This window comes from Rousettus aegyptiacus, unplaced genomic scaffold (genome assembly GCF_014176215.1).
Source record: "Rousettus aegyptiacus isolate mRouAeg1 unplaced genomic scaffold, mRouAeg1.p scaffold_m13_p_1, whole genome shotgun sequence".
NCBI lineage: Eukaryota > Metazoa > Chordata > Mammalia > Chiroptera > Pteropodidae > Rousettus > Rousettus aegyptiacus.
This window is the reverse complement of record NW_023416284.1, coordinates 81,190,664-81,209,043: the sequence shown is the minus strand read 5'-3', so window position 1 is coordinate 81,209,043 and position 18,380 is coordinate 81,190,664. Positions and strand designations below refer to the sequence as shown.

General features: G+C 40.8%; 1 protein-coding gene across 2 annotated transcripts in view; it reads right to left on the bottom strand.

Annotated features, from left to right (window-relative positions):
* The window catches only part of F13A1 (coagulation factor XIII A chain), a 168,052-nt gene extending 157,489 nt beyond the window's left edge, over window positions 1–10,563 (bottom strand). Inside the window, exons 1-3 of one of the 2 annotated variants that reach the window (XM_016160997.2) lie at window positions 10,394–10,563; window positions 10,075–10,134; window positions 8,072–8,219 (exon numbers count right to left, since the gene is read on the bottom strand). In XM_016160997.2, the coding sequence (XP_016016483.2) occupies window positions 8,072–8,201 (130 nt within the window). In that variant the 5' untranslated portion in view covers window positions 8,202–8,219; window positions 10,075–10,134; window positions 10,394–10,563. The remainder of the gene's footprint in view (window positions 1–8,071; window positions 8,220–10,074; window positions 10,135–10,393) is intronic. The other variant, XM_016160998.2, reaches the window with a different exon arrangement.
* Window positions 10,564–18,380: the final 7,817 nt, after the last annotated feature.

The window sequence follows — 18,380 nt, the reverse complement described above, 5'->3', positions numbered from 1 at the left end:
CAAGATTTCATTAGTGTTTTGAATACTCTTATTTAATTATTTATTTACATTAAACATCTGATGAATCGAAAGCCTTAAAAACACATTCTGATGTCATTTCTACTAGGAGTGGGTTAAATAAAGTTCAGTCCAGACCCTTATAAGCCACTTCGTCATGTTGCTATTTTGTCATATCTATTTATGCAATTGATTTCTTCTTTTCAGCTCAATTTTAAGGCCTTATATGTATTCATATTAAATTTCATCTTATTGAATTTGGTTAGCTGTTCCAATTTCTTAAGATAATTTGAGACCATAAGTTTAATGTATTTAATATCCCCTGAACTTTCTGTCCTCTAGGAATTTTATGAGTGATATTTTAACTTGATATTAAAGACATAAATATAAATGCTGATTAAGTCACTGTCTAATTAATACAAGCTGGGTAAATGCACAATGGTAGACACTAAAAAGTGAACAAGTAATTATGATATAGTGTCACAAATATTCTGATAAAGGAAGTATAGGAGAGCCCCTAACCCAGATTAAGGGGAATATAGGAAGCTATCTGGAAGAAGTGAGGTATAAGCAGTGGTCAGAAAGATGAGCAAGTCATACAGATAGAAAGAGAGGTGGGCAAAAATGTTTTAGGGACAGAGGAGAATGAATGAAGACTGAAGCAAGAGAGTGCATAGTTTACATAAAAAATTGAAAGAGGATTGGTTGTCGAGTCTACATAGTGGTGAGACCACACAACAGGTAGGTAGGAGCTGCTCATGCAAGCCTTTTAGACCATAAGCATTTGGACTTTAATTGCAGTGAGGATCCAGTGAAGAATCTGAAATAGCAAACTGACGTGATTACATATATGTGTGTGTGTGTGTGTGTGTGTGTATATATATATGTGTATATGTATATATATATATATATATATATATATATATATATATATATATACATACATATATGTAAACTGCTTCTGATGCAGAGTAGAATGGATGGGATGATGATAGCACCGGAGGCAGGAAGGTCAGCTAGGAGGCTGTTGGAGCATTTCAGATTAGGGATGGGGTAAATCTAGTCTGCCTGTAGGGAATGAATGCACTGATCCTGAAGTACTCACAGAATTTGCCTCACCTCTTTCTACCCCCACCCTCATATAATATGCCCTTGAGAATGAGTAAGTTAACTTTATGCCTTGGCTCTTCAAGCAACTCTGTCTACAGGAGAAAATAAAACTGGAGAGAGAAATTCAAGTATATTTTTGGTTCTAGTTCTCACTGCAAACGAAAACTCTGGCTTTCCAGTTCGAGTAGTGAACCTAGTTAATGCCTACTGAGTCTGTCCGTTCTTGAGGTAGTGCAGTGCAATCCTAGTTCTGTAGGATAGTAATAGGTATTAGAATATTACCATGGTTAAATGAGTTTGGAAAATGCTGGTTTAACCGAGGTTAATCAGGATTCTTGCAGGATTTATGGGAGACTTTAATATGCTATTGTACATTGCAATTCTCCTACAAGTACAATTTTTTCCAAATTTAAATGATCCTAGAAACTATTTTTTTCTGGAGTATTTTGCAGAAAATGTTTTGGGAGATGCTTCACTGCTTACTAATTGTGCAGCCTTAAAAATGTTATTTAATCTCTCTTAGTCTAGTTTTCTTTTTTTAAAAAAGGCAACAAAGTATCTTACAGAAGTAGCATATGCATATGTAAAAATGTATATGAAGTGCTTTAGTACAGTGTCTGGCAACTAGAAAATTCTCAATATTTTTTATTATTATATAATTATTTTTAGTATTAGGAGAGATAGAATAGTATAGTGGATGACTATGGATTATGGAGCCAGACTGAATTCAAATCCCAACTCTGACACTTACTATCTGTGTGACTTTGGACAAGTTATAGAAACTTCCTGTCCTCAGTTTTCTTACCTGAAAAATGGGGGCAGTGTGGGCATTATATAAGAAAATGCTACATACCCTGTTTTCTGAGCAGGTAGCCTTGCTTTTCTTTTCCTGAATTTCTGTTGGTGGATGACATTATTTTCTCTTTTTGATTTGTCGAATATGTTTTTCTTTTTTTTTTTAAGTTTATTACCATTAACCACTTGGTATTATCATAACTTGGTGGTTTTATCTATGCAAGTGTAAGTTCTTCAAGGACCAGATCATGTCTTAATCATCTTGTCACTGTGCCCAGGGACAATGGGTGGAACTTCCTTAGCAAATGTGCCACTTTTCATTTTAACAAATTTAACACCTGAAAAACTGAGCCTGGAGTTGGTCATTCATTTTAAAATAGATTATTCCATTTACCATAGTATTAACCATAAGAGTTTTTTCAATGTCATTTTATCACACAATTTCATTCTCAAAATGTGCCAGTTTCAGGACTGTGTATATATATAATGTTGAAGATAGTAATGTGGGTTTTATGACATGAGGTATATTTTCAGACTAGCTGTGTTGCTAAAACTTTGAATAAAAATGCCATGTCTTCACAGCCCACTGACACTGCTTTATAACAAAGAGTAAGCAAAAAAGTACTAATGAATTCCTTTGACTATTAAAAAATGTAAGCCTCAACCCCAATATCCTCATGGTTTTATAGTTTTTTCAAAATGAAAATGAACATACATATAAATATATATTAATATATACGAAGAGTTTGTTTTAAAACAACGTAGTTTATATTGTTATGTATTTGACAGCATTTAATTCAAAGAATATAGTTTTTAAATTGTTATTTTTTTCTAAGTGATCTAAGTGATCACTCACTCTAATTCAATGCCTTCAAGAAGAAAAGAAAAATCATAAGAAATCACAATGATACTCTACGTGGGGAAAAACTAAGATAATGATAAATATAATTTCTCTATATAATCTCTTTAAAGTCCATATTAAAATAATTTAAGCTAAGGAAAATATTTTATTTAAAAATAAAATGACTAAAATATGGAACATTACAAGCTACACTGAGAAGTCAAGAGCTTAAAGAAATAATGTTCCAGACTAGTGCTCCCCAACCTTTTTGGCATCAGGGACCAGTGCTTCTATGAGGATCTAATGCCTGATGATCTGAGGTGGAGCCGGGGTGGTGATGCTAGTGCTGGAGAGCAGCTGCAATACAGATAAAGCTTTGCTCACTGGCCCACCACTCACCTCCTGCTGTTTGGCCTGGTTCCTAACAGGCCATGGACTGGTACTGGTCTGTGACTCAAGGGTTGAGGACTCCTGTTCTAGACTATTGTCAAATTTATAACATACAGAAAGTTAACAGGCAAATAGTTTATTCTTTAGAAGGATAAGGAAATGGCAGTCATGTTGCCCTCTCGCCAATGTAATCTACTAATAGGTTTATAAAGTTATTATAATTTTCCCCAAGTGTTGGGAAATGGAGTGAAGTCTCCAATACCACTGATTAAATGACATTTCTTTTATTACTCATGGAGAGTCACCCACAGATTAAGTCAAGTATAGATATACAAATGTCATAGTTCTTTCTATTATTTGTTTTGTTTAGTATTGCCCCTTCCTACATAGTAGGCATTCAGGAAACATCTATTAATCTGGCATATTGATTTTTGCTTTGTTTATTGCCAACAAAGTATAGTTTAGATTGAAAGAGCCTACTCATTACACAGGCTCCATTTGCCACAAATAGGAAATAAATTTGCTCCCCCCTGTCCAAACCTTGTTCCTGGAAAAATAAGGCACTCATTGCTAAGCTATTTTGTGTGTGTGTGCATGTGTGTGTGTGTGTCTTTTAGGGAAATATTGTGGCTGGAAACTTGGTGACTTGCTCTTTCAAAGTGAGAGCTTTAAAAAAAGTCTACATAACACAATTGAGCTTAGTTCTAAACACATCAGAAAATGGACTGTTAAAAAAAAACTCTCCTCATGAACCAGCTGCCTCCCTATACTCCTACCTTGTCACTAATATGAAAAAAAGTCGATTATATTCTTTTTTTGATTGTACAAACATTCTTCAGAGACTGATTATACCTGTCACAGATAGAATCTTCAAATAAGTTAAATGTTTATGTTCATATCCTAGGAATTCCCTAGTGAACTGAATTCTCCTTGCAATCTTTGGTAATATTATTACTAAGCTATAGGCATTTATACTGTTTATGAGGAAGTTGGTCTGTTTATTGTGAAAATGACAGGATAAAGTTTCTTTTCTCACATTTCTTTTAGATACCGGAATTTTAAAGTATGATTAACTAGAATGGTTAAAAACATTTTCTTAAATAGCTTATTGTTTTTAACTGTTGCTATTAAAAATGTCTGGTACATGGAATGTATAAGAAATGCTCACCTGCGTAGAGGAAGCTAAAATAAGAGAAATGAGACTAACATCTTCTCCAGGGACTAAAATTCCTCTGATCAATTTCACTTCCATCCTAAAGAATCTCAAAGCCTCCAAATGTATCATCTTCTCTACATTTTCTTCTCATTCTTAAAATTAATTTATAAAACATAATTCTGATTATGTCATCTTGCTATTTAGAATTTTTTGCAAGCCCCCTAATTAACTGCAGAAGGAAGGGTGAGATTTTCAAGACGTGTTATGGTATGATCTCTGATCGATTGTCTCAGGTTCATCTCCCTTCTTTTGTCCTCTCAACTTAGCATATACTGTTCCCTCTGTAAAAAATGCCCTTCCATGCACTTGTCTACCTGGTACATTCCTATTCATCTTCTAAGACTTAATCCAGATGTCCTTTAATCACAAAGCCTTCCTCATCCTTTTTTCCACTCCACTGACATTACTAGTTATTCCTTTCATTTGTTTCATTTACTAGATGGAGAGTTGCTTGAGGCCAGGAATTGACTTACTCATCTTGGTGTCCCTAGAGCCTGCCGTAGTTCCTGACACACAGGTGATAATCATTAAGTGTTTCTCCACAAACCAAATGCAACATTATTTCTTACCATACATTGAATGGCTCTCTCATTCTTTTGATAACCTTGAATCCAGAGAGGTTTGCTCTACACAAAGGGCAGATTTATAATTAACCAGTTGTTTTAGTTCTGACATGAAGTAGTGGGAGGAAGGAAATGTTGAAAAATACTAGATCTTATCTGTATTTGATTTTATTTTATAGATCCAGACTTGCTTTCCAGTTTGAAATCACTGCATTAGAGCTGTCAAATAAATATTATAATTACTACTGCAAATGATCACGTACCGTTACTAACACTCAAGAATTTAAGGTATGTTCTGGAACATTACATCTTTTGCTAAAAGAAACTCTAAGACAAGAACACTGTAGAGAGATTTTAAGAAACACCAGTCATGCATACAGAGCAGTCTATTAGCTATAGATGCAAATCTAAACAATCAGATTTTCAGGTACTTTTCTCGACTATAATTGAGTTCAAAGAGGGGCATTAAGAATTCTTAAAAACAGACCAGGACATCAAACACCATCTCTAACGCGCTGGTCCTATTTCCAGGTTTCTATTTTTCTTAGATTTTGTACTGCTGTATGGGAGGAACCTTACTTAAGTTTATATATTTTGAATTATAGGCTAAAATAATTCCTAGACAAATATTTACAAAAGCTGTGAATTAAGGGTATTACACCCACTCAGTATAGATTATGTACATTGACTGCCATAGGACTATTCAAAATGAAAAAGCTGGCATTTCCCCCCTTCTTCTCCTCTTACTTCTTTGCCTTTCTTAGTCAATTTTATAAGAATAGCTTGCTAAAGAAATGCTTTTGAAAAAAGCTTTATTGAAACAAATGAGGAGAAAGAATTTGATTTAGGGTTTTGTGTTCCTGGGAGCCAAAGTTATTATCAGAGAATCGAGGAGGTACAAGTCCCTTTGGAGACCACTAGTGGCCGCTGCATAAACTTTTAAGAAGATGGTATTTAAACACACAGGACTAAGCCTTAGCAGGGATCATTTGGGGAGAAATTGATATACGTAGTACCAGAAAACCCACTTTTAAACACAATTAAACAAATTTTAAAATCAAAGCTTAAGTAGGAGATGGATCTCCTTGATCAGATGCTTTACATGCTTTTTGGTTTTTTTCCTGTCCTTGTCTGGGACTCACTGCTATGCTTCCTGGGTTCAGAGACCCTATCCTCACAGCATGCAGAACTTAGCTCATCTATGAGAAATATCAAATGAATGCATGTTTATGAAATCTGGAAGTTGTTATGAATAATAAGATTATAATGACTAGGGCTAATGAGTCATTCAGTTCTCAAGTGATTGTTTGTTCATTCATTCTACAGTCTTTGGGTCCTCTTACTTCTATGCCACTGCCTGTAATAAGTATCCCAGAATGTCACTTGAGTTGTGAACATATGACTGCAGGCAAATAATGACTGATTTTTCCAAATAATTCGGTTCTAAAGAATGCTCCCACCTGCCTCTAAAGTAAACAAAAAAACAGTAATCCCAGAATTCTTTTTTAATTGACCTCCCTGGTCAAGTTCTCTGGCTGTTTAATTTCTTATTGGTAACATTTTATTCGGATTTCAGCTATACAGGGGCTCCAGGCGGTACATTTTCCCTTTATAAGCAAGCGTTGAGTGGAGTGGGTTCCTGACTGTGTAGGGATATGATAATTTGCACATTCTGAATCAAAGAGAATTTATTGGCCACATATTGTGGGTCAGGGACTCTCACAGGAACTTGTCATTTGATCTGCATGACAACTGTGAAATAGGTAATGCTTCCATTTGCTGATGGAAAAACTGAGGCCTGTGGGCACTTACATGAATTCCCTTGAGTACAAGGGTGTGCAAGTGGCAGTTGTGGGATAGGAACCTGGGTCTTCTGAGTCCTGCACTGGAGGGCTCTTTGCCACACCTCACTGCCTCTGTGCAGGTTCGCATTTCTCCTCACTTATCCTACGCCTCCTTCTCTTTCTGTTCTTCCTGCCTACTTTCTTCAGCACCCTTCCCTGGGGCTCAGAATCTTCTCTGCCAGGAGAAATTCTGCTAGTGACCTGCTTAGTAATTTGACATCTGCACATTTCTCAATTTATTTGCATTTTAAGAGAAAAATAAAAAGACTCCTGGACTGGGCAATAAAGGAGTTGGACAGAATTGCTTGCTTAGGCCTCAATTTTCTAACCTATAACATGAAGATTTAGATGAGTCGATTAGCAAGTCCTCTTAAACTCAGTTTTGTGCTTTAATGATGGCATTTTCAGGAGTGCAGTACCTAGCTGAAAGAGAGAGAGAGAGCTCAGAACTACAAGTTTACAAGTTTGTTTTGGTTCCTCTACTTGACTGAAGATGCTGTCTGTCCTGTGAGCCCCTTCCTCCGAATTTGATAATACATACACCAGCATGTGGGTATTTAACCCCTGTTGAAACCTAGCACAGACCACCCTCTGGAGCAAAAGTGGGTGTTGGTGCATGTGTGCTACTGACAAAAAGTGCTCCACGGTAGATGCCATTCAGGGTCGTGAGTCTGAATGTCCCTGCCTGGCCCAGGGGAGTGGTGTCTGTGTCACCACGCCATCACTGGCACCTGGGCCCTGTCACAGCTGACAGGGCTGAAGAGAGGTCAGCTGCTGGCTGTTGCTCCCAGAGCATGTCCCTTGAGATCAGCAGAGGCGGGAGCAGGGGTAGCAGCTTGCCTCAGCTGCTCACCCGGCTGCTCTGGAGAGAAATAGAGGGCTTCCATCTCCATTACTGTCAGCATCTGGCATCTCTCCCCAGCTCTGAAACTCACAGCAATGGATGGAGGAAGGAGGAGGGAGAAGGAAGGTGGTACAAGCCAGACAATCAAAACAACCACAATATTTTTGAAGTGGAAACTTCCAGCTAGAAAACATTCTTAAAAACAGAAGAGTAGAGCTGGAAGAGACCTTGGCTAAGCCCATGCCCTTGTTTTGCAGAGGTGACTTTCCTGGGATTACGAAGCTATTAAGTGGCAGAACTAGGGCAAGAATTGTGGTCTTTGGTGCTTTTACCACTCAAAAGAGAGTTTTGGAGACCTTTCTTTAAAACCTCAGACTGGCAGAGGGCCCCCTTTTGTGGGAGCTCAGCGGACCAAGCACCTATGAGGAAGAGCGGCCGGGCTGGTTGTGACTGGGCCAGAGGTGTCTGTACCTTGCGGGTTGAAGCCCCGGGGCACCAGGCTCTGCAGCTCCACAGTAGGGGGTTCATTCTCTGCTGCATTGGAGTTGTTGGGAGGGACAGCTCTCCTCCCTCCAAAGGTGGTTCCAGGGGTCCCTGACATTCTCAGCTTCTGAAGCTCCTTGATGGGGGGAGGAAAATCAAGACACAGAAAAGGAATGTAAAGCAAGTTACATTTGACACAAAGTTTCGAAAATAGAGAAACGGACGTAACTGTGTGTGATAGCACTGGAACAGCACATTTTGAGTTTCACATTAACAATACCTGAGAAGTGGCAGTGAGAATTAGTCTAATGATGGAGTAGAGTCCCCCAAGGGTCTCAGAGAGATTTGTCGAAACATATGTAATTGAAGAAATGAAACTTGTAGAAATGAAAATTGTAAAAATTTTTGGGAGCAAGGTTTCTTTTGTTCTCATTACCCCTAAAGGCAATATTTAAATAAAAAAAAAATGTACTGTCACATGCATCTATATATGCCTATTTCATATAGACATACAAGACTTAAGTCTCTTTGAAGGATAAACTCATACAACCATGTCCAGATCAATGACTTCCTCCCAAGCATTCATGTTTGCAATTTAATTCAACTCTTATTTATTGAGGGTATACTGTGTGCCACACTGTGGTCTGGGCACTTGAGATACAGCAGAACAAAAGTGTTCTTGCCCAATAGAGTCTTTGGTCTAGTGTGGGTTAGGGTCCAGCTCAACAAAATTCAGAAGTAAACTTAGTAGGGTGTGAGAAATTGGTAACTACTGTGGAGCCAGGACCACAAGGAACAGGATAGGGAGATGGAGAGTTCAGGTAGGTGAGAAGGAGGCATGCTGTAATATTAAAAAAGGATATAAATAGCCCGTCCTCTAAACTTACTTGGTCAGTGGTGCTGACACTGCCCTTGTTCCAAGCCTGCTTCCCCTTCCTTTGGAGTTTGTGCAGGCAAAAAGCCAGTGTAAACGCCGTACACATTCCTGTCAGTGCCCAACAACTACTTGTTGATCAACTGACCAAATGAAGGGAGATCTTGTTTCTGGCCCCAATGAAATGTCCCCTTGATCACCTGGATTACCCAGTCATGCCTCCTGGTGATTTTGCTTTTTTCAAAAACCAGACACACCCTCAAAAGATGAGGAGCGGTCATTATAGAGGCAACTAGAGGAGACTGTTCCAAAAACATGTTGAGCAAAGGCAACACAGCTGGAGACAAGAGAATCACTTTCTAAGGTGTTTGGTCTTGGAAGGAGACAGCTGTGTTTGGAAGTATAAGGTCTGAACAGGTATTCATAAATCTCCCACAGATTTATTTACAGATAGTTTCTAGTGAACTGAAGGGGGTAAGAAGGGAGGAGAGAGTAAAGGGTTAATGATGGGGCGAAGGCAGGTAAACGCAGTTCTCCAGTGGGAAATAGCAAGGGTGGACTGTAGGATGGCCAGGAGGGAAGAACAGCACAGAACGGTGCAGCAGCCTGTTGGGAGAGAGAACCCAGTAAGCAGAGAACTGGGGAGCCCATGCAGGTCTGGGTGGGTTAGTGAAGGTGGACAGAAACACCCCTTTTCTCAGGTCTCGGGGAGAAGGTGCTCGAGTTCAGCTTCTTCGCTGGGATGCAGTCAAGCAGGTGTTCTCACCTGCTCCTACTTCCCCCTCCCCAACCCTTTATGTCCCTTCTCCAAAGTCTGCTCCCCTGATGAATACCCTAATTCCGCCATTCTCATTTGTTGGCCTTCTTAGCCAGCAGAACCTTTAAGAAAGCTTTGTAGGGTGCCTGAGAAAAGTCTTACTCAAAACAGGGGTTGGGTAAATGAGAAGTTAGGGGCCAGGAACGGAATTGGACAAGTGGGACTGCCTCTGATCTTCATCTCCAGGTGCCCTGAGCTGCAGCCTGAGGGACCTAGTTTCAGCGAGGAGGACACAGCAGACACTAGGCAGCCCCTGGGTGCAGGGCTGCATCTATCCTGGCAGTAGGGATGACTGCTTACCTGTGGTCCCCTCCTGAGGTGCCCTAGGGCAGGCGGTCTCTGTGTGTCTCCGGATACTTCCTCAAAAGGACACAGAAAAAATTACCAGAAAGTTGGCTCTTAAATAACTTCCTAACAACTCCCTCCCTTCTCCCCTCATCAGACGGGGTTTTCTCCTCCCCCTTCTTGACACATGGAGAAAGTGAGCAGTTTCAGGACTTTCTGTTTCTTTCTATTTACTTCTCCCTTCCTGCTCTGTTATTCTGGCATGCTGCTCTTCCTCTTACCCATGGCCCCCTACTCCCAAATTCCCAGCCCAGTTTCTCCCCACAATCCCCACCTCCAGTTGTGCCTCCCACTCCTCAGCTGATGACTGAGAGGACCAGCTAATTGCCAGGCAGACCTGCCCCCTTCCCTTAGTAGGGAGAACTAGAAGGGTCTGGATTTTGCCATGTAAGTTGGTGGGGCCTGACGGGAGGGTCTGCACTCCTGCCGACTGGTCACAGACAGCTGTGACCCTGCATAAAGCAAGAGCAACATGTCCTTCTTGTATAAATAAGGCTGAAGGACATGGTCTGTATTCTTGAACCATCCGCGGGTGTCATAGCCACTACCTAACCGCAGACTTCCTGCAGGAGGGGATGCCCAGCTAGAGGGAAAATGAATAATGCTTTAAAGAGTGCCACAAAAATTAGAAAATTGCACTTTTTTTGGTAAACTATTTTGACTAATCTTCAAACAATTGGAAAAAAAAGGAAAGAAATTTTTCTTTCTAAAATTTTCTATATTTTTTTCCTGAGTCTTGGTATCTCTAAAAACTCCTATTTTTAGTCATGGCTATTTCTAACTTCATGCTGTTTCTAAATTTCTGACCCTACTACTTAATCCAATTTCACACGAAAAAAAAAAGGACACCATTGGTTAGGAATTCTCTCAATTTCCTGCTACCAAATCTATGAATTTACCTGTAACCTTTTCCCTCTTTCTTCCTGTTGTTAAAGTGGGAGGAATTCCTACTCGCTCTTGTCCATGGCCAAGCGCACCTTTTCCTCTTTGCCTGTGCTCCGTGGCCCCTTCTTCTCCAGGTATTTGCTGCACTATTCATTCGTTCTCTCTCCTGTGTCTTAGCTTCTGCTCTCTAGCTGCTGCTTTCGATTAGCAAGAACACACTTCAAGTCAAATCTCTCCACTATTTTTGAGTCTTTTCTTCATCCCACATCCCCCCAGCTATTGCTTCTTTCTCCTCTCCTCTTCATTTCAAGCTTCTGCCACCTGGCTTCTGACCCTACTATTCTACTGAAACTGTAGTTTAAGGTCATCAATGGCCTGTACTAAATCCAAAAGACAGCTCAGTTTTCATTTACTTAACCTTTGGAAGCATTAAACTCTGTTTCTCACTCTTGCCTTGAAGGTCTTTTCTTTGGGCCTCTCTGTAGTGTCAGTGCCGTGAAGCTCCTTGATAATTTCAGCAACTCCCATGTTTTCGATTTCCATCCATATCCTGATACCTCTCAAGTCTAGGTCTTCAGCCATAGTTCTTTCCAGAATGCCGGACTCTCCTAACTGTCCACCAGCCATCTTCACTTGGCATGTCCCAGTGATAATTTATACATTCATCATGTCTAAAATGAGATGTATAATTTTTTCGGAAAACCTGAATCATCTCAGGAGTTCCTTATCTCAATGAAAGCCATCACCTTGCATATAGTTACCCAACACATAGCATCATTTTTGACACTTCCCTCTCCTAAACCAACCCTCAAAGCCAATCTTTTAATGAATATTTTCTACTCTACTTTTTAAATATCTCTTGAATACACCCATTTACTCCCTTCCAATCTATTCTCTACAGTACAATCAGAATGAGCTTTGTGGAACTTAAATCTGAAATAAAATATTTTGTCCAACACCTTTTTATTGCTACTCTTCTTTGCTCTTACTATAAATTCGAAGCATCAGCTGACAATGTCCCATTCAGTCTAGGTCCTGCTATGCTCTCCAAGTACCATCTCTTTCATTCCCTCTGTCATATTGTCTCACTCCCCCATATCAACCTGTATACTACTCACTCCATGCTATGCTGCAGCCAGAGTGAATTTCTTATCATGTGCTCTCTTTCCTCTCCTCCTCTTGCTATAAGACTATTTCTTATTTACCCTCCAGATTTCAACCTAAATTACTCAGATACACTGCAAGGAGCTTGCCTTGTGATGGTGCTCCTCAAACTGTATGACCATTTTCTGTTTCTTAGCCTACACCATAAGACTAAAAACGAGTGGAGAATCCAACCAGAGCTCTCCAAGGAAAGCCTGTTACCATTCAATTATCCAAAGCCCACACTTTCTATATTATTTGCTGAGTGCTAGGGAAAGATATTAGAGAAAGTATCATAGTACATTGGTCGTTCTCTTGGCAAACATTAAGTCTGAGTGTACTGGATTTCTGGATACTCTTGCCATGTGAGGCAAGAGTGGTCAGCTTTGCACCTTCCAAATTAGGTTCTACAGCTTCCAGGTCCCCCTGGGACTCCTGGCTGTGTTATGCATTTCAGGATAAGTTTGTAACCCTCACAATAACCACTATGGGGTCATTTTTGGCCTGAGACTCACTCATTATTGTGTGAACACGCACACATGTTTGTTAACGTTCTAACTCTTCCAAACTACCAACCCAGGAGCATTAAAAGTGTAGTGGCTTTCCTTGTGCCTAATAAATAGTGTCAATAAGGGAGTGTCTGGGTGCTCTCAGCCCTAAAATTTGGTCAAAGACCATTCATGTTACAGAGCCTTTCCTCACAGTCCTGCGACTGAGAAATCAGAAGAAAGTTTCCTAGCCATATGGTCCACCTTGAACTGTGCCAGAAAATGTGACCTCTGTAGAAGCAGCTAGGTGTACAGACTTTGAGATCTGCAATGTCTTTTACCTCTGAATGTCCCTTCCCTGGCTTTCAGGTGGCACAGTGCAGGTATTTAAGAAATGTAGCAGGCGGGATCCAGCCAGAAAAATAAAAACCACTTAGGTATTTTTGAAAGAAGGAATTTAACAAAATGGACTGGTTTCACAAGTGACAGAAGAAACAAGAAGCCAAGCAAGGGAAGGTGAGTCATCTCAGCAATTAGCAACAGCTGGGAGGATTTGGTATTATCACAGCACAAGGGCTGGACTTATGTGCCAAGGACTGAAACTGCCTGAGATTCAGTCATTACCAGAAACACTGTCTGAAGTCAAAAGGGAGGGAAACCCTGTCCTAGCTTGTCTTTCACTCTCCCTCCGTTGTCTCGCATTGCTGCACTCAGCTAAAATCAGCTGGCAAAGGGGCTGGGAAAACACAGCCTGCACAGCTGGCACCGCCACGCCTGCTTTGGAGGGGGGTGTCCAAGGATCATTCCCGTGTTCAATGATTCACAAGGTGGATCCAACAGACTGTGCTCCTCGAAGCTATGATATATTACAGCGAAAAGATACAAAGCAAAATTAGCAAAGGGAGAAGATCCGTGGGACAAAACCTGAAAGAAGCCAGGTATAAGTTTCCAAGAGTCCCCTCCCGATGGAGTTACACAGGACATGCTTAACTCCCCCAGCAAAGAGGTATGAAAACAGGTGTGAAATATGGTCTACCAGGGACTCGCTTAGAGACCTAGTGCCCAGGGTTTTTACCCTCTGCCTGTATGAAACTTCATGCTCTCCCAAGAAAACAGGTGCTCAGCATAAACCTCATTATCTGTCCAAACCGTATAGGTGCAGTGAGCCATGCTGTCAGTTAGGCAGTGGCGGGACAACTCCTAAAATCCAAGTTCCTAGATGCCAGCCAAGAGCCAGCCTTACAAGGAGGCCTCTAGTCTAAGGAGAGCAGTTTCAGGTCTGTTGTCTTGATTCCGTTCTACCTACCCTTCCCACCCCAACCCAGTACAGAGTAGAGCAGAGCAAAGATGAGGGATGGATCTCAGGACAAGCGGTTCCGGGATTAACATATCAAACAGTGGACCATTCATCACAGTCCCGACCAGTCCCTCACTCTCCCTTCCAGATGTTCCTATTGTCACGACAATGGCCTGGAGCAAGAGGGCACTTCAGTGGGAAGGACATTTGGGTAATGCAGTTCTGCTCCCCCCTCCTTCCCTTTCCCTGACATCACGGGCTCAGAACGAGCCCTCTGAGAAGTTGTGCATTCTCTCTGAGTACATAAGCCCTGGCACACCTTCTCAATTTTCTGCAACCAAAAAGGCCATGATCCCAGTTTGTTGACTGAAACTTGAAGAAAGCTGCAATTTCTACTTTACTGTCTGCTCAAGGGGCAGGGCAAGAATGCCTAAACAGTCACAAAGGGATCCTGGCTCTGTCAGAGTGATGTGGCAACCTTTGGGAGTTGTAGGTGACAGAAGATACAAGGGAGGAGTGATTTTAAGTTCCCTTACTTTGACTCTTTAATTCTTACTTTTATGTCTATGGTATGGATCCTCTTCTCTCTAGATACACTACCAGTTTTCCCTACTTTGCTCTGTCAGGAAGCAGACTGTATTTACTCAGGGGATGACTTTTCTAGCAAACTGTATTTGATTTACATGCAATACTTCACATCCAAAACAAACAAGCAAACAAAAAATTGTGGGTTTTTTCCCCCAGCTGAAATAAGACTTGCTGTTTTTTTCCAGCTGAAGTAGGACCTGGATTTTGTTGGTTATAGATGTAGTTGCAGAGGGAGGTGAGTGGATATAAATAACAACTGGCCTGGTACAAAGATGCCAAACCCTCTGACATGAATAATCAAAGTCCATCTCTTAGGAGAAACTTTCTCCTCCAGTGCCCTTGAGCCTCAGGAGATGGGGAAAACTTTCCTCTCCAGAAAGAGGTGGGTTGGGTTGAGGATGGGAGGGAGCCTGGGCTAGAGTTTGTAATCACATTCCAGCAGTGGTGAGCAGCTGGTGGAGGAGAGTGGCCCTCTGCACCCATTCACATCATTAGAAAAGCCTCAGAGGAGTTTTCACAAAGTCTGACAATGATATTTAAAGCCCCAAGAAAGAATTTATAAAGTACCATCACAGATGCCCAGCAAAAGGGCTTGAGGTTTAAGAGAGGACTTTTCTCCAACAGCTCTTTTCCCTTTTCTGTTAGGAGAGACGTAATCCACCACGCCAGTGACAGCTCCAGATGGCAGACATCTTGTGTTGCTTTAGCTTCCCTAAGCATGGCCTAGGCCCTGTGCCCTGCCGTCACCCTGATCTACCTTCCAGAGGAGCAGTGGTTGCTGGACTGTCTCTCCTCATAGCAGTACCCCTAGAAGGAAAAGTGGAAGAAAGCTGTTTTCTCCTTAGGAATCAATGATTTAACTAATGCACTCGTGTGCGTATAGTGAATATCTCTATTTGTGAGTGTGCTTGCTTCTATATGAGTCCATTGTCTATGTGAGTGTGTGCCCATCTGTGTATGTGTGTCTGAGTGTGTACAAGAATATTTGTGAGTCATGCCTGTACTTGAGTACATTGCCTATGTGAGTGTGTAAATCTGAACTGTATTTATGAGTGTGTCTATATGTGAATGGATGCCCATCTATGCAAATGTGTATGTGAATGTGTGTAAGGGTATTTGCAAGTGCCTGTACGGGAGTGCATTTTCTACATGAGTGTGTATGTCTGACTGTATTTTTGAGTGTATAGCGAACTGTATTTGTGAGAGTGTGGCCATATGTGAGGGTGCACCCATTTGTGTGAATGCGTGATGTGAGTAAGTGTGTGTGCAGAGGCACAGGGAGGACTGAAGAATTCTCAAGAGGATGTTTTAGCCATGGGTACTCTCCTGGATGTGGGTTTAGCACCAGAAAACACTCTCCTTTGGCTTTTTAGTGCCTCCAGAGTTCTGGCTGGACTGGTTTAAATATACTCCAAGAATTTTTTAAACTTTTAAAGACTTTATAAAACATAACAAAAGTCAACTAGCACTAGATTTCTTATAGATGAAGACTTTCAAATTTGAAGGGAGTATGTTTGTCATAAAATAGTAATGATATCCAGAGTGGGGAGAGATGCCCTTAGGAGGCTGTAACCCACAGCCTGAACATGTGGCATGATTGCCTTGGTTTATTTGATTCCATTCCTTACTCTGATGAGGGCCAGACTGTAGTGACCACAGCAGCAGAGCAAGAGGCACAGAAACAAAGCAAGAGACTCACAACCACTTATCACACTTATCTCACTTTCAAGAGAAAAAGTAATCAATGGTAACAAAGCATTATAGGAAAAAAGCAATTAAAATGGCAACATAGCAATGCATATAGACAAAATGATTAACTGAAGTGAAACCTGATGGTAACACTGTACATTTATTACAAATATATTAATTGAAAGAAGAGTAGCAATTGAAAACCACAAAAACACCAGATGATTATCAGATGCACTAGAAGCAATGACTGCTTCGTTAAAATTGCCAGAATGCCAACTACTCATGTGTGTGTTTGTGCACATGTGCATGTGTGTGCATAGGTTTTCAGTCAAGAAGTTCTTCAGGAGTTTCATCTGCAGTTCACACTCATCAATGGGAAATTAGATTTAAAATTGGCTGGTTGTATATATGAGGATATATATGGGTTTATTTTGAACTGAAATGAATAAAAAACTTTCCAACACAAAGAAGCTGTCAGGGGAGTGGTCCAGAGAAAGATTTTGAAGGACATATGTCAAGTGAATGGATTAGTTTTTGTATGGTTCACAGCTTTTTTTGGAAGCCCACAACCTGGTAGGTCAAAGGGCAGATCTACGTGGGCATCTCACCCTGCTTTCAATGAGGCCCATGGATGCCTGCTGGCAGGGGTGCCTCAGCTTATGGCAGTCACTCGCTGCTCCCTGTTGTAGTCACACAACACCTTCTTGCTAGTGAGGTGAAACACTACAATCAGGCCTGCAGGACTATTCTGAAGGAGAACAAGAGCAGAGACAAAAAAAGAAACTTGGAAACTGGAAGAAGAGCTTCTAGTGAGGTCAGGCCGGAAACAGAAAGGCCATGATGTTCTGCAGGGTCTTCCCAGCAACAGAACTTTTGGAAAATAACCTTTGAATTTCCAAAACAAGCCAAAGGCTGTTGCATAATCACATGTGTGGGCACAAAAATACAGCTAACAAATGGGGTAAGTTCTCTTTTCTCTGATGCTCACTCAGCAATTTCTGCAATGAGGTTTACATATAAATGTGCCAGAGTCTTTCCTGTGAATATGTTTCTTGTTAGTACATTTATCCTTTCATGATGATAACTATAAGTGTTTAAAGTAGCATCAGAAATATTAGCTATACCATAAGGACACATATCATTATCCACTGAAAATATTTCCCACAGCTCATTTTTGACTTAAATAAAGGCATACACATGCATACAACTCATGTTCAAAAGATTCAGACATTGTGACTTAGAACATTAAGGCTCTTGAGTGGTCCACCCTACTGCCTATATTCTATGTGCAATAACAGTCTAGCATCATTTCCAAAGAGAAATCCTCTAACAACCACAAGTTATTATAGGACATTGTCCTTGGTTATTCAAATTCTTCCTTAGCCATAAAGCCCATTAAAACTTTTGGGAGGGGCTAAGGGAATAGAACCAATAACATTTTATAAGTAGCATTGCACTTTATAGAAATCGACTCAGTTTAAAATGGGTTCATGTATTTCTCTACTGTATTTTCATTTTGTATGCAGCCTTCTAGGGTGCCATTGTGTGTGTGTGTGTGTGTGTGTGTGTGTGTGTGTGTATTTTTTTAGATATATGTGGCTTTCTATAATACTTTCTTCCACTTGTCCTAAATCACCCTCTTTCAAACCTTGAGTTTTTTAATGATTGTGTTTTATTCATTCACCCCTGAATTAGTTAGTTTCCAAAGATAGCCTCAATAATTCATGTCTCTCAGTATTCACACCCTTGTGTAATATCCCCCCACAGTGAATCTGGGCTTTAACCAATGAAGTGCAGTGGAAATGACACTGTGCCAGTTCTCAGCCTAAGCCTTAGGAGGTCCTCAGAGCTTCTACTCTGTGCTTTGGGGACCGATACATTCACAGATTCCCGCTACTCTATGGATGGATCACGTGGTGAAGCCAGGTAGAGTCCCTGAGACAACATGGAGAGGAAGAGGAGCCCAGTTGTCCCTGCATCCTAACTGAGCCCAGACTTCACCTATCCCTGCTAACTCACTTCCCTTGTGAATGAGCCATCTTGCAAATTAACGCTATGGCCCCAGTCAAGGCATGGCAGCTGATGCCAAAAGGAGCAGAGACAAATTGCCCACTGAGTCCTAGCAAAATTATAAAATTTTTGAGCAATTAAATATAGCTTTGGGATAGTTT